At 35.2% G+C, this 18,519-nt stretch overlaps 2 protein-coding genes across 8 annotated transcripts in view; both read left to right on the plus strand.

Annotated features, from left to right (window-relative positions):
- The window catches only part of Spice1 (spindle and centriole associated protein 1), a 69,109-nt gene extending 53,085 nt beyond the window's left edge, over positions 1-16,024 (plus strand). For 4 of the 7 annotated variants that reach the window (XM_047564775.1, XM_047564779.1, XM_047564776.1 and 1 more), the window contains exons 12-18: positions 201-348; positions 1,709-1,930; positions 7,090-7,574; positions 9,801-9,984; positions 12,121-12,223; positions 13,434-13,521; positions 14,856-16,024. In XM_047564775.1, coding sequence (XP_047420731.1) covers positions 201-348; positions 1,709-1,930; positions 7,090-7,574; positions 9,801-9,984; positions 12,121-12,223; positions 13,434-13,521; positions 14,856-14,909 — 1,284 coding nt within the window. In that variant the 3' untranslated portion in view covers positions 14,910-16,024. Of the gene's footprint in view, positions 1-200; positions 349-1,708; positions 1,931-7,089; positions 7,575-9,800; positions 9,985-11,863; positions 11,934-12,120; positions 12,224-13,433; positions 13,522-14,855 lie in introns of those variants that run through there. The other 3 variants (XM_047564778.1, XR_007110258.1, XM_047564780.1) reach the window with 3 other exon arrangements.
- Positions 16,025-17,611: 1,587 nt separating this feature from the next.
- Positions 17,612-18,519, plus strand: part of Cfap44 (cilia and flagella associated protein 44) — a 149,417-nt gene continuing 148,509 nt past the window's right edge. The window contains 1 exon segment of the mRNA XM_047563118.1: positions 17,612-17,658. The gene's annotated coding sequence lies outside the window, so the exon portion shown is untranslated.

Raw genomic sequence — 18,519 nt, forward strand, 5'->3', positions numbered from 1 at the left:
AGTTTATTTTTCATGGAACTTTTAGAATATTTATAATTATGAATAGTGTTGCTTTAGAGTTTGAATGAAATTCTGGAATTATTGGAGTATTTAAAATAAAATAATGATATTATGCACACATGCATATCCTTTATATGACTTCCTTTCTAAGTGATGGTTTATGTTTTTCATGCTGATATTATTTCATTTCTTCCCTTCAGGCAAGACTTCAGCAGTATATGGTCACAACAGATGAGCAACTTGTATCACTCACACATGCCATTAAGAACTGTTCTGTGATAAATAACTCCAAACAAGAAAGTCAGGCATCAGAAAGGGAAGCCACAAGTAGAATTATAGACAATCCAAGTAGGTATAGTCTTTATTATTCCAGATTGTTATTGAATTACTAAATGCCTTTAGAGTAACAAGCAAACAAATCAAATCCTGAACCTCAAAACTTAGATGGAGTTATTAGCTATTTATGCATATGCTGAATTATCAGTATTACAATTTCTACTGCTTTTCCAGCTGATATTTATTGAACACTTGCTATTTGCCAGGTATTTTTTGAGTCTTACATGTATTATCTCATTTAATCCTCATAATAGCTATATGAGGCAAATGTTATTGTTATCCCATTTTTAAATGAGGAAACTGAGGTTTAGAGAGGGTCAGTAACTTAGCAGTCATGCAGGTAGGACACAGTAGAACTGAATACTTAGGCCAGGTGAGATGTTAGTGCCAGTACTTTTAATCACGGTGTCCCAGATTCAGGAGAAGAGATGGTATTGGAAACAAAACAAAAACAAAATCCCCCTGAGTTTTAGAAATTCATAACTTGTGTTCAAATGTGGTGACGTCCTGTCTTCACCTGTGTGCCTTCATGTGTTAATAGGCTGAATAGGACATTTAAGCCTTTTCACTTGTAAATAATACTTTGATGAGTGTCCATGTGTAAAGTGTTTTATGTATTTAGGATTATTTTCTTGGAATGGATTCTAAGTAGTGGCAGCTTAAAATTTCACTTGCATGAGGTAAAGCAATGCCTAGTACAGATCTGTTTTCGTGGGGTTTTGCTATTAATGTCTCAAAGAGTATGTTAATGCTTTACAGTTATCTTAGTTGTTTCACTAGTAAGAAAACTTGTAGTTATCTAAAGATGAGAAAGGCTGTGTGAGTATATTGTAAGATTATTGTTAATTCTTTTTATTGCCTGTGGAAATGAAAGATTTATGTATGTGAAACAAGGTTAGGATCTTCCTGAGTCTCAGCTCTTATAAAATAATATGGAATTATTAATCTTTTAAAATAATATGAAATGTGACTGTACTGTGATAGTGTATGACTTGTGAAATTACCTTGTTTGGTAGTGAGCCTTGTATATGGAGGTCCCATTTTTGATATTTTGTTGTTTGTCAAGACAATTGTAAAATATGAAAACAAATCATGAAAAACTCTAAAATGCCAAGTTTGTTTTTTTATGAGTTCTTAAAGTGACTTTCTTTTATGGCTTTGTGGCCCTTCCTTTTCTTAAAAATAGCAACTTCTTCCCAGTACTGACCCCACAGGAGCCTGTCTATAAATTGCTGGCAAAGGAGAATATAGCCTAAAAAGGGAAGGCTCTAGAGGCTATATGGATTTTGTATTGTTTATGTGTATGTAAGAACAAACACCTGAGGTGTACCCATACTTTCTTTAAATATTAATATCTTCTTATCTTCTTTAGAGGGTCCTGTAAGTGCTAATGTCTCTGTGCCATTGATGTTCAGAGGGGAAGAAGTGGTTGATTTCTCACAGGAAGAGTTGCCTATTAAACTGTCTCAGGTGCCAAACCCCCCTGATAGCGTGAATCTGGCCACCAGTTTTCCAGCACATATTTTTGAGCCAGCTGTGTTGTTAACACCACCCAGGCAGAAAAGCAACTCAGAATTCTCTCCTCTGCAGGATGGTAAGCAGGCTGCTTCTAAGGTTTATGGAAGTTGTTTTTTATGCTTCATTATGTAATGTATTGTATTCACTATTACCTATAAAACAGAATTGGAAACTTTGATTACTGACCACAGTCTTTTAGCTGAAGGAGGAATTTTCAGTGTATTTTATATTGTATGTCTTATATGTATAATAAAAGGTGACAATGAATTAATTTCATTATTTATCTGTTTCATTAAACATCATAATTATTAAACTCAGATTCAAGGATCAAAGTCCTTAGCATTAAGATGCAGAATAAGGGGAATTCCTTTTGTTCCTGTGGTCTAGGGGCAGAGGAAGAAACGAGGAGATTATACTTCAAATAATAAGGAAAGTATGACCAAGGAAAGATTAGAACTGGGATTTAAGGATTTTTTTAGGTCATATCTGATCATATTAAACTCTTTCTCATCAGATGTTCTCAACTCAATTGAGGACGTTTTTACAAGAAAGTAGATGGACAATTAAAAATAGTTTTAGATTTACTTTCGTTGTCCACATACAGAGTTTTGAATAAAAATGTTAAACTCTTTTGGTAATTCTTCACTCAGAGATTCTTGGGTTTCATGAATGGTCTTCAGAAGTTCCTCATTGTTGGGAAAATTTGTCTACATGTGCATTTTTTTCCTGAGATACTCCCTTTATTTCATTTTTCAGAGCTTTTTAGTGAAAAAAAAAATTAAGAACCACTACCTTAGATTCTCCTCTAAAGTTTCTTTGAAAATGTTATTGAGCTGTGATTTGCCTAAATTTTTATTAATTTAGAAAGTTTGTCTATATTCTTCTGTTGGGGACCAAAAGATGACTTCTGTTATCATTAGGAAACAAAACTTTTATCAGATTTTTTGCATTTTCATGTGTGTTTCTAAAAAAGAACATGAAGTGGCCATAAAGGGTTGAAGAAAATGACAAATCTTTGCTATGAAAATTTTGTTTTGTTATTTATAATGTGAATGTAGTGATTGTCAGTTCAGTATGGTGTGGAGGGGACAGTGCCAGGCTGAGAGAAGTGCTGGCAGTTTGACCTGCCCATCATTGACTACTTGTGAGATATGGGGCTAAGATATTTACCTTCTCTGGACCTCAGTTTTCCCATCTCTAACATGAGAAGATTTTTCTTTAATATCTCTTCCAGCTTTCCAGTTCTATGATTCAATATTTCCTCTTTAGAGGGCTAGAGAATGTTTTAAGGAAATTTGATTTCAATTATAATATCTGTTAAGATTAGATTTTTTTTCTTTAAAGTAATTGTTCAGATGTTTCCCTATTGTTAATAAGCTGTTCTAATGATTTCTTCTTAAGTATTATAAATTATTTTTCATTGGTGGTGGTAAAATAGCTTAAAATTCTTTTAAAGAAACAATTACAATAAATATTTTTACTCTTGATTGCAAATAATACTAAGTGCTCATTAAAGCAAGTAATGGAATTGCTTGTGAAGTAATTGTTTTTACAATGAGAGAGAAAGATGCCTTTTTATATGTATCCTGAATTGTTAAAATTGTTTTACATTTTTCAAGCATTTGCTTGGAATACTCACATGTAAAGAGTTGTTCAGTTCAACTGGGCATTCAGATGAAGATAGATAAGGCCTTTCATCAGCTTTCTGTTATTTTTTATAATAAATTTGTCCTGTAGAAATTTCTGTGATGATGAAAATGTTTTTTATCTATTCCATCCATTTTGGTGGTCACTATATCATGATACTGTTGAATGTATGATATATGGTTAGTGTGACTGAGAAGTGAATTTCAAATTTTATTTAATTAATTTAAATTTGAATTTGAAGAGGCACATGTATAGAGACAACTGTATAGCTCTGGGGTTTCCTGTCATAGATGTTTTCCTCTAGCTATTATCTTATTTTTACTTTCTTTTATAACTGTCCTTCTTGAAAGAGTGTGCATACACACACACACATACAATTTTCATTTTTACCTCATTTATACTTTTTTTTAAAGTGTTAATTCTAATTCATATTTTCATATGGTTAAAGTACATACCTGAGCCTCCTCCCCAACCTGTAGGCCTATCTCCAAAAGCAATCATTTGCATCCTAATTTGATTTGTGTTTATTAGTTGTTTCTTTCTCTTTTCTTGAGACAACACAAAAATTATAGACTCTCAATTATGGAAGAAGAGATGTAACTCACTTTAACACCTATGTCCCTTCTCTAATTTGGATAGCTATTCTATTTTTAATTATTCTGTTTTGTACCTTTAAGTACTTTCCATTTTTTCTTCATTAATTTTAGGTGGCATCTCCTTGCTTTTCACTATAAGAATACTAGTTCCTCTCCCCTTCCTCTACCTTTCCTATTTTCTTTCCTCACCTTTCCTTTTATGTTATTAAGCTTAATTGCATTAATATTCATATTAATATTCTATTCCATTATCACAATTATGTTTTCTGTGTTGTTCTATGTGGACACTGAAAAGTGAAAACAAGTAACATTTTCTTTCCGAGTCCCTTGTTATTGCCAGTGCTTATGCCATACTTTCTCCTTAATAATGAGAAAGTTCTTATTAAGATCAAGGTGAATTCTCTTTCCATCAGTTGTCCAGAACCTTTTGGTTTGCGGTATGTATATACCATAACTTTTTGTTCAGTTTTTGCTTTATCTAGACTTTCAAATTATTTTCACCCTCTTGTTGATGAAAGAATGATGTGCTTTCACCATACCTTCAGGTCCTTTCACCATCTGTGACATGAAATTCACCTCAGAGATTCCCTAAGCCCTTGACTGATTGCCCTTGGGCCTGCTACATAGCTCTTATCCTGGTACTTGCTATCATTATACTTCTGGTTTGGGTCAACTATTTCCTGGGTTCCATTTCTTCTGTTTTTCCCCTCAGTTTACTGAAAGAAATGATCAAGAAGGGTATGTTGAACATACACTTCGTGTTCTTGAAAATCTGAAACTGTTTTCATTTTTCTCCTATAGTTAGTTGATAATGTGTCTATAAAGAATTCTAGGCCATAGTCTTTTTTTTTTTTCTCTGTGAACATAAATGCATCTTTCTGTTACTATCTAGTATCCAGTGTTTAGTTGAGAGGTCTGATGTCATATCTAACATTTATTTCTTTAGTTTGGATTTTTTTCCCTATGGAAGCTTTAGTATTCCTCTATTTTTATCCTGGAATTGAATAAGATGTGCCTAGATATTTTTTTTCCTTCTTGCTCTGTGGGACTTTTTAGTCTGAAACTGTGACTTTCTTCAGTTTCAGGAAAATGTATGTTGATCTTCAGGAGTATATTGTCATGTATTTGACTCTGTGTTTTTCTTCTCATTCTGAAAGATTTTTTTTCACATTGTGTTCAAATTTGTCTTTTTGGATTTTTAAAACAAAGTCTTCATAGGGTTTCCCCAGAAAGCCTGGCTTTCACCTGCTGCTTTCTGGTAATTTATAAATATTCTGGACTGTGGCTTCTGCTCATTTTCATTCTTTTATACACTTTGATGTACTCTGTGTCTTACAGAAATTTGTTAAAATATTTCATTTGCTAATGATTCTTTTCCAAGACCATTCTGTTTACTAATGTGTTCATTTTTATACCTCCTTGCTGTCAGAGAAAAGGACTGAAATAAGCAAGTTTGTGCTTGGTCTGTAGTCCTGAAATAAAACCATCCCTCCTTCCAGGTCACTCCCAATTTAGTCATGCCACATAAAGCATTCCACATAGAATGTTACTAAGTCTAGCGTATACTTCTTTGTCTCTACCTTTCTAGATCTTACAGTAGTATATACACAGTTAACCACTCCCTCTGTTTCCTTGATATTACATTCATGTAATATTTTTCTTATTTTCTGACTGCTCCATTTCAGTCTGCACTGCTAGCTTCCCCTCCTTTACCAGATTCATGTCTTGCTCATTACTTCTCATTACTTCTAGTATCATCTATATACAAGTGTCTTCTAGTTTTGTATCTTGGCCCAGACGCCTCTCTTGAGTTTTCAGCTGCTACTACAGCTGCTTTTTTGGGGGGGCGAGGGGGCGGGGTACCAGGAATTGAACCCACAGGTCCTTAACCTCTGAGCCATATTCCCAGCCCTTTTTATTTTTTATTTTTTGAGACAAGGTCTCACTAAGTTGCTTAAGGCCTCACTAAGTTGATGTTGAATTTGAACTTGCAATCCTCCTTCCACCTGCCACAGCCTCCTGGGTCTCTGGGATTATAGGCATGCACCACCACACCTGACTGTAAAGTTTCTTAAACTTAGCATGTTCAGAGCTGAATTTTGATTATTTCCCTTTCCCCAAGTCTACCTTCTTTCTTCTCCAGCTCAGTAAATGATATCACCATGAACTCAAGCCATCTTGATATGTTTACTTCACTCTTAACTTCTAGTTCACAACTCTCAGTTCTATTGCCAAAATTTTCCCCAAATTTATTTACTTCTCTTTGTCTCTTTTACTGACATATTTTGGGCAGAGCTCCCAACAGCTTTCTGCTAGACTCCTGCAATTGACTTTGGATCCATACTTCATTTCTGCTACCTTACAATTATTCACTGCATTTAAGAAATGTAAACTGAGTTGTTGCCAAACCATTTTTTTTAAATTGTAAAATCCCTAACATGGTCTCGGTGACTCTGCTGGAAATAGCCTGCATACCTCTTCAATCTCTCCTTTTCCCAGTTATTTCCTTGTTGTTGTTATGGCTAAACTGGCTCCAGTTCTTTACTTTTTCTTATTTCTGAATCTTTACATAATGTTTTTCTCTCTGCCCATAATGTCCTTTATTCTGTTTTCTGCTACATATATAATCATGGTTAAATTTGACTTACTCAGGCTTTTCCTTGCCCTCCTCAGTTTAAATTATACTCTCCTCTTTAACCCTCCAAGATTCTCAGATAGGAGTTCACATGTGTGTTAAAATGTGAACTTGACAGATAGTTTTTCACAAGAATACTGATTAAATGCTTTAAGGAATACAAAAAGTCTCTGTACTTGATTGTTAGGAGTGGCTTTGCTGGCATATTTCATGCTAAAAATAATTAAGGCATTCAAAAGTCAAACTCTTCTATTGAAAGACTTTTTTAACTGCCATGATGGGCTAATGAGATGATTATATTACCAATTTATTGGAAAATAATAAAATGTTTATTATTTTTTAATTCTTATCTTACAGTATTGAGGAGAACTGTTCAAACTCGCCCTGCTCCACGAATTCCACCAACTGTGGAAATCACTGAGAAGGAACAAAATTGGGAAAAGACTTTACCTGTTGATGCAGACATTCAGAATTCAAGTGAAGAGAGTCGTCTTTTCACTCAGAGGTGGAGAGTCTCTCACATGGGAGAAGACTTAGAGAACAGAACTCAGACCCCTTTGGTTAACTTTTCACAGACCCTCTGCAATTTCCATCCCAACCCTCAGCAGTCAAGAAATCCTACCTTCTCAGAAGAGCCCTCAGTACAAGGAGATGGACAACAGCTTAGAACAAATGAGGCATCATCTATACAAGGAAAGGACATAATGGCACGAATTGCTGAGTTGACACTGCAGAATTCAGCCATCAAGACACATCTGAATAATATTACTGGTCCAGGGGGAGAGCAAGGGGATGGACTGCGGGAGTTGAACAAGCAGGAAAGTGTGAGTGATGTGACTACTGTGAGTACCACTTAAGGGTTAATGGGGGACATGGAGGGATTTAAGCTTGGGCATCTTAAGTGATTTCTTTTCAGAAGTGATCCTGGATAGCTTTGAGGTTGTCACTAGATGGCTTATACTTTGGCATGTTCTCTTCACAAGATAATTAAAAGGTCTTGATTAGTTTATATTGAACATAGGAGATAACATGAAAGAAAAAAATACTTGAATGAAGAAAATAGGACTAAGGTTAAATGTGTAGGAAACCTAAAATTAGACTAAAAATGAGGGTTTAAATATAAAATACATAGAATTAATGTGACTTGAAAGTTTGCCATAAAATTACATTTTATTGCAACTATTTTGACTCTTGAAGTAGCTCATAGAAGAGTAACTGGCTTTACATTCGTGAATAGCTAATTTTTTTAGGACACAGCATGTATGTAACGATTAAATATAATGTTAAAGGATCATAAAAGTCAGATTTTAATGTGCGTATGAATCATGGTGGGGGGTCTTGCTAAAATGTGGTTTCTGGATGAGTAGGTTTAGGGTTAGACCTGTGCATTTCTAAATTTCTAATAAGTTTTTAAATGATGCCAGTGCTGCCAGTCCAAGGTCTCTATTTTGAGAAGCAAAGGTCTGCATGCTGTAGTGCAGGAGTTTTATAAAATAAACTTTGTGGGCTAACCTGTAACTTAACTAAAGTTCCAACTGGGGATGTTTATAATGTACCTCCTCATACAGTCCCCAGTTGCATATATTTCATTTTACTCATTCATGAGCCAGTGTCTTCTGTGAGGGTTCTAATAGGGGATAGTACAGTGTGTTTGCAATGGGAAGGAGATGGGCATCCTTATTATGGATTAGGGACTCCTAAGGTGGCTGTGTCCATAAAAGTTTCAAAAACAATGAATTGAGGGCTTTGGTGAACAAGGTAAGGGAGAGGTGACTATAGGGACCACATTTATCATCCCTGGCTCATGGGGAAAAAGGAGAATGTAGAACCAAGTCACAGAAATAGTAGTCAGAGCTGGGCTTGGTGCACACCTGTAATCCCAGATGAGGCAGGAAGATTGCAAATTTAAGGCCAAACTTAGCAACTTTGGCCCTAAACAACTTAGTGAGACCTTGTCTTGAAATAAAAAATAAAAAGAGCTGGGGATGTAGCTCAGTGGCAAAGCATCCCTAGGTTCAATCCCCAGTACCAACAATAACAATAACAACAACAACAAAAACAAAACCATAGTCATAAGTGACTGGCAGAGGAGGAGCCAGAAAGGGGTATTAGCAGTAGGCAGTAGCCATTGGTAGAGGTCTAAGAACAGACTGCCTCAGTTTTGAGTAATTGTTTGCAGAGTTGTAAAGATTATTTGAAACAGGTAACTCTTGGTTTAAAAATGATAGCACAGTTACATATTGACCTTGTGTCCTTTCTTAATTAGAATACACATCGGTCTAGAAAAAACAATGTGTTATTGTTGCCCTCACCACCCTCTTATTTGAAAATACAACAGGATCTTTAATTCAGGCAGATTTATTTATCTTTTTTAAAAAATTGACAGACAAGCTAAAAATTATGAAATTCTGTTAGGGATTGCTTTTGTCCAAAGGGACATATTTAACTAAGTGAAATTATTATGAATGATATAAATACACTTCTCTTGGGAGTTTTCAAATTGAACTTATTGTTACATTCTTTTCCAATTACAACTATTCTTGAATCAGTTATTCTAAGCTAAAAGTGGTCAGAAGGAGTGATGGGGTTCTCAGAATCTTTGTCAAATAATTCACTGTGCATATTTGAAGATTGTAATTGTAGAAACATCTGTTTCAAATAAAGCAGATCCTCCTTAGTAATCTGTCCAACTTCAGATCTGTCATTAATAGGTGTGTGGCATTTCGCATACTAGGAGTCATCTCTTTGCTCAAGTGATCTCTTGTGCAGCTCATCAAACACTAAGAGATGCAGGAAATCTCTGCAAATAGACTGTGTGTTCAGACAAAGGCATTGGAGGGCATATGTGGCAATAGTAGTAGGAGGTTTAGTATCCTTTTACTTTAGTCCTAATTCTTCAATTAAAGGATTTGTAAATTCTATTGCTCGCCCACTATTCATATTTGTATATAGCAAGGCCAAGAATATTATTGTGCTAACACTTGACAGAAAAGTTAAAATAGTGTGGGTTCTTTTTTTTTCAATGTTGAATTTATACCCTTTTCTCCCCCCCCCCCCCACCCCCAAAGACTTTTCCAGTAGCACAATCTCTAGCACCTAGTAGCATGGAGGAACGGATTGCAGAATTGAATCGACAAAGTATGGAGGCTCGGGAGAAACTACTGCAGTTGATAGAGCAGCAGAAACTTGTTGGTTTGAATCTCTCCTCTCCACCAGTGTCACCTGTTCAGTTGCCTCTCAGAGCATGGACTGGTTGGTCACAAATTCATGATTTATAAACTAGAAATATGAAGGATTTTACTTCCCCAATTTTACAAGTTTGTATTGAACCAAAAGAAATCTTAGAACATATATTCTAGTGCTTCAATTTTACACCAAAAGAAATAAATGATAGAGATAAGACTAAAAAGCAGGTCTCCTGATTCTCTTTAGCCCATTTGATCTTTGGTGTTTGAATTCCTATGTTGCCCTACTTCAAATGAGATTCATTGTGGTATATGATTTACTTAGGACATGTGCTGTAGCCAATTATAAAATATAAGCATCAAAATTGTAATTTAAATTTCATCAACATCAGATTATAAATTATTGTTCTGTTAAAACCATTAAAACATTTTCATTTGTTAATTTAACTTTCAGTTCTCTTGTTACATTTAGAAATGTGAAAAGCTAGAAGGGATTCTGAATAGTAGAATAGTAACAGAAAAATTTATCAGAGCATTCACATTCAAAAATGACACTGAGGAAATGAAGTAGGTCTCAAGTTGGTTATTAGCCAGAATTTCATTTAAGACCCTCAAGGGATGGAGACTGATTTAGGTCCAGAATAAGAGAAGGTTCTAATGATCAGAAATAGAAAAATCTTTGTTATCGGTGACCTGATCCCTGACGTGTACAAATAGGTGTTTTAGAGTATTTATTTGTCTTGTGCTGGTTGAAGTAGGTTACCTTTAGGGTATCTGCCAGTAAGAGTTTTCACCTTAATTAGAAATTATTTCTTTTTGAAATAATTATTTCTGTTTGAAATAATTTTCCAGAAAAGCAGACTCCTTTTTGGAAATTACTGGAAAAGGACTGGGAAATGATTTGTAATTCATTTCTCAGGGTCCTTCCTCTTTCTTCTAGGCTTCTTCATATGTCAACTTTGTGTACTAGTCTTTATAGTCCTGAAGTCTAAAACCAAATTTTGATTAGAATGTTTTCAAACATCAAAAAAGTACTGTGTGCCTGCCATTTGTGGTCTTGAATACTCAGAGACATTTTAAGTTGGAGGATAGGCAACAAACAAACAAATATGTGAGATAATGTCATTTAGTACTGAGTACAATGAGAAACATAAAGCAGATCACTTTTAAGAATAATTTTGTGATTAAGTATGACATCTTTTATCTCATAATTCTACAAGGTTAAAAAATGCCTACATTATCTCATCTAGAACTCAATACACCCTAAGAGTAAACAGGGCTGTTATTATGCCAATTTAACAAGTGAACTGAGGTACAGAAAGATTAAATGATCTGTCTGAAGTTTCAAAGCAAATTGTGAATTTGCATCTGTGTTCTTTTCACTCTAGTGATTATATTTCAAGTATTCTTTTTATAAGTAAAATTTTCGGTTGCATAGGAATCTCTGTGGACTATCCTGATAAAAATAAGAATAAATAATTATACCATGAAAAAAGAACTTTCTTTTTTAGGGAAACTAAGGAATATTTTATAAAAATAAAATAGGTTTTTAGTACCCCTTAATGCTGTGAAATCACTAGTTTTAAATAGTGGTTCACAGGAGCCTTTCTGAAAGTGCCTGGGATGGACATAAAGTATTTCACCAGTAAATATATAGTTGTAAATGTTTGTTAGTCAATTACCTACTTTTGAAATATTGAAATGTATATAATTATACTTACTTTTGGCAGTATGAGCTCCTCAGCCAATTTTCCCCCCTCCTATGTTAGTGTTGTCAACAATAGTAATAGTGTAATAGATTTAAAAGATTGAAAGTTTTACTGAATGACTTTGGAAAAATTTTTTCCTTTTTCTTCCTTTTTTTAGGAAAACTTTAAATAAGCTCTTTTTGACAAAGATCTCAAATTCTTTAGGGTTAGCTCTTAACTTCTGTTTTTCACTTCCAGATCTGACATGATACCACTTGTCTGAAGATTCTGGCTCTCTATGAACTGACATGCTACTGAATTGACACTAGTAACTAAAGTTTCTTGTCTCACAGTTCATTTTTTTTAAAAAAACTTTCAAGTGTGTACCTGTGGGCCATAATGATATAAATTCAGAAAGAAGTCCCCAAATTTGTAATAACATTGAAATTGAGCAAAATTTTTTATTTTTACCATCTTGAAAGGTAATGAAAATAAAATTTACTTTTATATTTTAGAAGGAGGAAAGAAGACCATTGAGGTATCTATTCCAGGAGCAGAAACCCCAGAAAGTACAAAATGTAATACTCTCTCTCCTCTCAGTGGAATAAGTGCAAGAAGGTAGGGTTATAGCATGAATAGTTGCTTTAAGTAAATCAAGAATGTGGTTTGTGTTTTATTCTCTTTGTGAGAAAAGTAATTGTCTAATATGTGGCTTAAGTTCAGATTCATTCATGTAGAGCAAACAAAGTAACTAGAAAGAATTTGGGGGCAATAAAATGAGTGAGGAGTAAATTAAGTAAAAAATAGTGGGTTGGCTACTGAAAACAAAAACGGGCTTACACATATATAGAGTGTTTATGGGTTATAATTTAGGAGGCAATATGACAGAGTGGTTAAATTGAACAGTAGTATTTTCCTCCTGTACAGTAGGTGAAACTGAAGCTCACAGAGCTGTTTGGGTGACTTGCCTACATGGGCCACATGGTTGGTAATTGGTGACCCAAGAAAGCCTTCTGTCTCCACATCTTCACTGTTGTACTGTGCTGCTCTTGTTCTCATTACTCTTTACTATTTTGACCTTCTTCCCCTACACTACACAACCATTTTTCAACTTTAATATTAAAAATGATATTGTAATGGCAGATACATGTCATCATACACTTGTCAAAATCCACGGAATGGTGGGCGCAGTAGCACACGCCTATAATCCCAGCAGCTCTGAGGCTGAGGCAGGAGGATCACGATTTCAAAGCCAGCCTCAGCAAAAGAGAGGCGCTAACAACTCAGTGAAACCCTGTCTCTAAATAAAATACAAAAAGTAGGGCTGGGGATGTGGCTTAGTGGTCAAGTGCCCCTGAGTTCAGTCCCTGGTACCCACCCCCCAAAAAAATTCACAGAATGACAGAATGTACTACACAAATAGTAAAACCTCATGTAAATTATGGAGTTTAGTTAACAGCTTAACTAAAATTATGGAGTTTAGTTAACAGCTTATCAATATCAGTTGTAACAATGATGTACCACACTGATGCAACATGCTAGTAATAGGAGAAACTGTGTGGCTGGAGGTGGGGGTGAGGTGGTACATGGCAACTCTTTACTTCCGCTCAATCTTTTTGTAAACCTAAAGCTGCTCTAAAAAATAAATTCTGTTAGTTAAGGCAAAAAAGAGTTATAGGTTGGTGAAATTATGTTATAAATAACTTACCTTATTTGAATCTATTATTCATTCATTTTCAAGTTTTTGCCAGGATTGAGAATTTTTATTGTTTTTATAATTTATTAAGGTTATTAATAATAGCTCACTCTTTTTATTTTTCATAAATAGATCTTCAGGGACTACTAGTAACTTTTGTTCTCCTTTAAATGCCACCTCAGGAAGTGGGCGAATCACACCTATTCATCCAAGAACCAAGGTAAATTATAAAATGTAATTGTAAAATACATGTAGGAGTCAAGAGTGAGGGTAGTAGATTTGCTGATTTCCATTCTTAGTTGTCATTGCTATTATCCTAAAGATGATATAAATTCTCAGAAGAAAGGAAATTCTGTCATTTACCTTTATTAGATAAAGAACAAACCATGTACTTGTTTTGCTTTCCAGGGTAACTAAGGAATAAGGTAAAATCAGTAGGATTCAACAGTCCTTAAAGACTAGATATTACTGGTTTCAGGCAGAGCTTCCAAAATAGTGTAGCAGGACATAGAGGTATGCCTTGAATGGTTTGTGGGTATACTGAGATACTGGTTTCCCAGTTACTCCTGTGTCTAGGTGGAATGTGGTGTAACCAGAGCCATGGTCCATACACCTTATCATAGTGAGCCACATCTGAGTGTGATCCTGGTTAGATAGGTTATGACTCAAAAGGTAAATAAATGTTGTATGTATTCTTCATGTTTCAGTTTGCTACAGGAATATGTGGAAGCTAAAATTTTTACAAAAGGTGTTTTTATTTTTCTGTGTTGGTAATGCAGTAAAATATAGTTCCTTTCAGTGTTTAGTCATAGAAAACTGTGAGGTAGTTTTTAAATTTGTAAAAATAACCTTTGCTGACTTGAGTCAACAACTGTCTGGTGGGGAATCTTCATTATTACTATCTTCAGTAATGAGAACAAAGAGTGGATGCTTACAGCCCACATCAATTGATAGGCTTAGCTATCCCAACTGCCTAGCATTAAAATTTGTCTTTTTCTATACTAAAGTTTTTAAGTTAGCTATTTTATATAATTTACTCTTATTAGTTTCTGGAACCTAGTAACAATTTGCTAAGATGAAATAATATTTTTTTTTATAATTTTTAAAATTGTACCTAAGATTTGTATAGAATGCTAGACAATCTTTTTCTAAAAGTGAGAACTCTTGGGGCTTGGATTGTAACTCAGTGGTAGAACACTTACCTAGCATGTGTGAGGCACTGTGTTTGATCCTCAGCACTGCATAAAAAATAAGTAAAATAAAGGTATTGTGTCCATCTACAACTAAAAAAAACCAAAAAGGAATGCTTCCTATTTAAAAAAAAAAAAAAAAATGAGGACTCTTAGAATAAGGGGGTCTGTTGATCAGGTAGTCAGTTATTTGGTAGTGTTTCTGTTAGAGAATAAATATTGCCAGTAATAATTTAATTTCTAGTACCATTCAATGTAACAGGATGACTTTATTGTATATACTTATTCTAAATGATCTGTAAATCTTGAGTTATCTCATGTTTCTGGTTATCTTCTAAATCTTTTCTGTATCTTTGTTCAATAGATTGAGAAACAAAATGAAGAAGGCTGGTTTGCTCTTTCTACTCACGTGTCATAAGTGAAGTTGAAGTTACATCTTACAGTGTTTGTTCTTGGCCTTCCACTCTCCTTTCCCTGCTCCTGCTTTCAAGTTTTTATGTACTTCTTCAGATAAAACCTGTAGAGATCCTGTGAATTAATTCAACAGAGAAAAATTTATTTTAATTTTTTACCTTTACAAACAGGTTTTCAACAGCCAGCCAACCTATAATTCCCTGCAAATAAAATTTTGACTGTAGGGAAGTTAAAGTTTTATTTTCTTATAACTTCTTAAATATTTTAAGGGATTTTTTTTAATAATGCATTTTTACCTGATGTTATCATCTTGATTCAGATTTTATTGTTTACTGCATCTTAAATGTTGATCTGTTTCATTTTTCTTTTTCTTGAAGAAGTAAGTTGCTTTGCATGTAACATACAGTAGAATGACTCTATTAGAGTCAGGCATTGAGAAGAATGTTAACACCTTTTGTTTTCTTTTTTGGTGGGAATATATTGCTGTCCATCACCTTTTCCAAGAGGAATATATAGCTTTTAAAAATAGTTATGGGAAGGCTGAGGATTATGGCTCAGTGGTAGAGTGCTTACCTAGCATGTGTGAAGCCCTGGGTTTGCACTCCAGTACCACAAAATAAAAATAAAAAAAGCAAAATTTAAAAAAATAGGTAGGGAAGTGTTTGTATTTGCTTAAGCAGGTAGGACTGGTTGTATATATTGTAAAATTCTTATTTAATTTTTAAAGGTGAAAATATCGATAATGTATATAAGATAAATAATGATTATAGAGCTCAAATGTCTAAATGTAGTAACATTGATTTAATGGTCTAGTGTTTGAAACAGAATTAAATAAAAGTACTTGTCATTAATTTTCTTAGCAAAGAATCCAAGCAGATTCATTCAGAATAGGTTTTTCTTTCAGGCACATGTTTGGTTCTCAAATGTTGGTTTCTGTTTTCAACTTGAGTGAAGTGGGACCTGGGAAGGGTAGCACATTTAAACTACCAGGGGAATTTTCTCTGACAACACCTTTGTACCTTCTGCAATTATAAATCTGTGTGCTAAGAAGTGCCCTATGGAAATTTTACTTGGGTCTCTTTATTGTTGTGGCAAAAATAAAATTATTTTCTGAAGCACTATGGATTTATTTATGTGATGTCATCTGTATTCATTTGCATTATTGCAGATTCCTCCAGTTGCACATTTTGAAACTTGGTAATGAATTCTATACCTGTCTGTGACATAAGCCATTTTAGTGTTACTCCTTATCAAAATGTTATCTGCTTGTTTCATGAATGTATTCTTTTGAAAAAAAATTTTATTGGTGCATTATTATTGTACATAATGATGGTATTTGTTGTTACATATTCATATGTGCACACAATATAACAATATGATTTGGCCAGTATCACTCTCCCGTACTTCTCCCCTCCCTCTCCACCTCCCACCCCCTAATCCCTTTCTTTATTGATCTCTCTTTGACTTTTCATGAGATCCCTGCCCCCCCCCACCTTTTTTTCCTTTTTCCTCTTTAGCTTCCACATATGAGAGAAAATATATGACCCTTAACTTGAGTTTGGCTTATTTCACTTAATGTATTTTTCTTCAGTTCCATCCATTTTCCTGCAGATGACATAATGTCATTTTTCTTTGTGACTGGATAAAACTTCATTGTGTATATGTGTATACGTGTATGAAATTATATTGTGTATGTATATATACCACATTTTTATCCATTCATCTATTGGTGGACACCTAGGCTGGTTCCATAGTTTGGCTATTGTGAATTTTGCTGGTATAAACTTGGGTATGCATCTATCACAATAGTATGATGACTTTCTTTAGGATAAATACCAAGGAGCAGTGTATAGCTGGGTCACATGGTGGTTCCATGACCGTTCTTTTGAGGAACCTCCATGCTGATTTCCATGGTGGTTGTGCTAATTTACAATTCCATCAACAGTGTAAAAGTGTTCCTTTTTTTCCACATCCTCTCCAGCATTTATTATTATTTGTATTCACGATGAGTTCATGAATGCATTCTTTTGATGTGCATTTTCCTTGTTTTCCAACTGATAGGCGTTTATTTTTCTCCCCCTATATTACTTTAAATCTGAAAAGCCATTGTTCTCAACTTGGGAAGCATTTAAAAAATACCAAGTGACAACCTGTGAACTGAGCCTATACTTAGTTTCTGTCGCCCTGAAGTAAGGAGCCCAAAACATATGATCTTATTTACTCTTTTAAATAGCACGTAGAGATACTATAGATCAGAAAAACGGGCACAAATTTCCAATCGCCCCAGGAATTTATCTGTGCTGTTGATGCTGCTGGCAAACTGGTTTCAGTTGTCTTAGGAACCCGCCCTGCCTTTACACTTTTATTTTTCATTGGTAAGTAATAATTGTCTAGGGCCCTTAAGTTCAATCTGGACCACATTAGGCCATTTTGAAATAGGGGGCAATTGTTTTCGAAAGTATTCAAAAATCATTTGTCAACATGATATCCTTTAGGGGTTAGTTGGTAGAATGCTGGGCTTATCTGCTACTTTGAGCCAACCTGGGGCGGAAGTCTCTCCTACGAGGGCGGATTCAACTGGGCTTCCCAAAGCAACACGCGGAAACGCCCAAAGCCCGTCGCTGGACTGCGCATGCACCTCTAGGAGCTCCCGGGGACGGGGGCGGGGGGAGCGTTGCCATGGTAACCACAGTAAACGGAGGCCTTGTGCAGGTGCAGGGGAGAAAGAGCGGCAGCGGTGGGGACCTCCGGTGGTAAGTTTGTACCTCCACAGCCGGGCTGCTCGCACTTTTTCCTTAAATCTCAGCCACCCGCAGCGCAGTGAGCCTCACTTGGACTTCTTTTACACTGAACCAGTGTTCTCCTGGTTTTGCTGAAACACGTTCTTTCGTCCTCCCTGCGGCAGTTCCACAAACATTTGAGGCGACTAGTGTAAGCCAGATACCCTGTGGGCACCGTTCCTGCCTGTAAGGAGCTCACAATCTGGCCAGGAGGAAGCCAGGCAGGCAATAGGAATAAGGATTAGACTGGGCTAAACCAGAAGCAGCGAATCTGGTGAAGTGTCAAGGCTCTGGGGTCCAAGCAAAATCATCTCTCCCCATACTTAACTTTATGTGACACTTGGCAAATGCCCCCTCTGCCCTTCACTTTCCTCATCTCTATAAAGGAAAAAGATAATGCTTACCTCATGGGGTTCTTGTTATAAATAGGATAATGCAGTCTAAGCGCTTAGCGCCAGCCCAGGGCACCACAGATACTTGTTGAATAAATACACAAAGACATAGTAGCAATGTGTTCAATCATAAGTTGTTCTGGGTGCCTATTGAATGAAACTTTTTTATGTTCAACCATATTTTATTCTTTCTATTCTCCTTTCTTCATTCTTTCATTCCTATTAAAACACCTACTAAACCATGGTGACATCTACTAAATTTTGGAATTTATCTATGTAGTCTATAATACTATTTTGGCATATTTCCTTTATGCACCAGCAGTTTTCATTTCATATATGGTTTTATTTTTTATTCTTTTGCAGTTCTGGGGAATTAAACCACATCCCCTCGCCATTTTATTTTTTCAAATTTTGATACAGGATTCCACTGAGTTGCAGAGGC

This window comes from Sciurus carolinensis, chromosome 9, assembly GCF_902686445.1.
Source record: "Sciurus carolinensis chromosome 9, mSciCar1.2, whole genome shotgun sequence".
NCBI classification, from domain to species: Eukaryota; Metazoa; Chordata; class Mammalia; order Rodentia; family Sciuridae; genus Sciurus; species Sciurus carolinensis.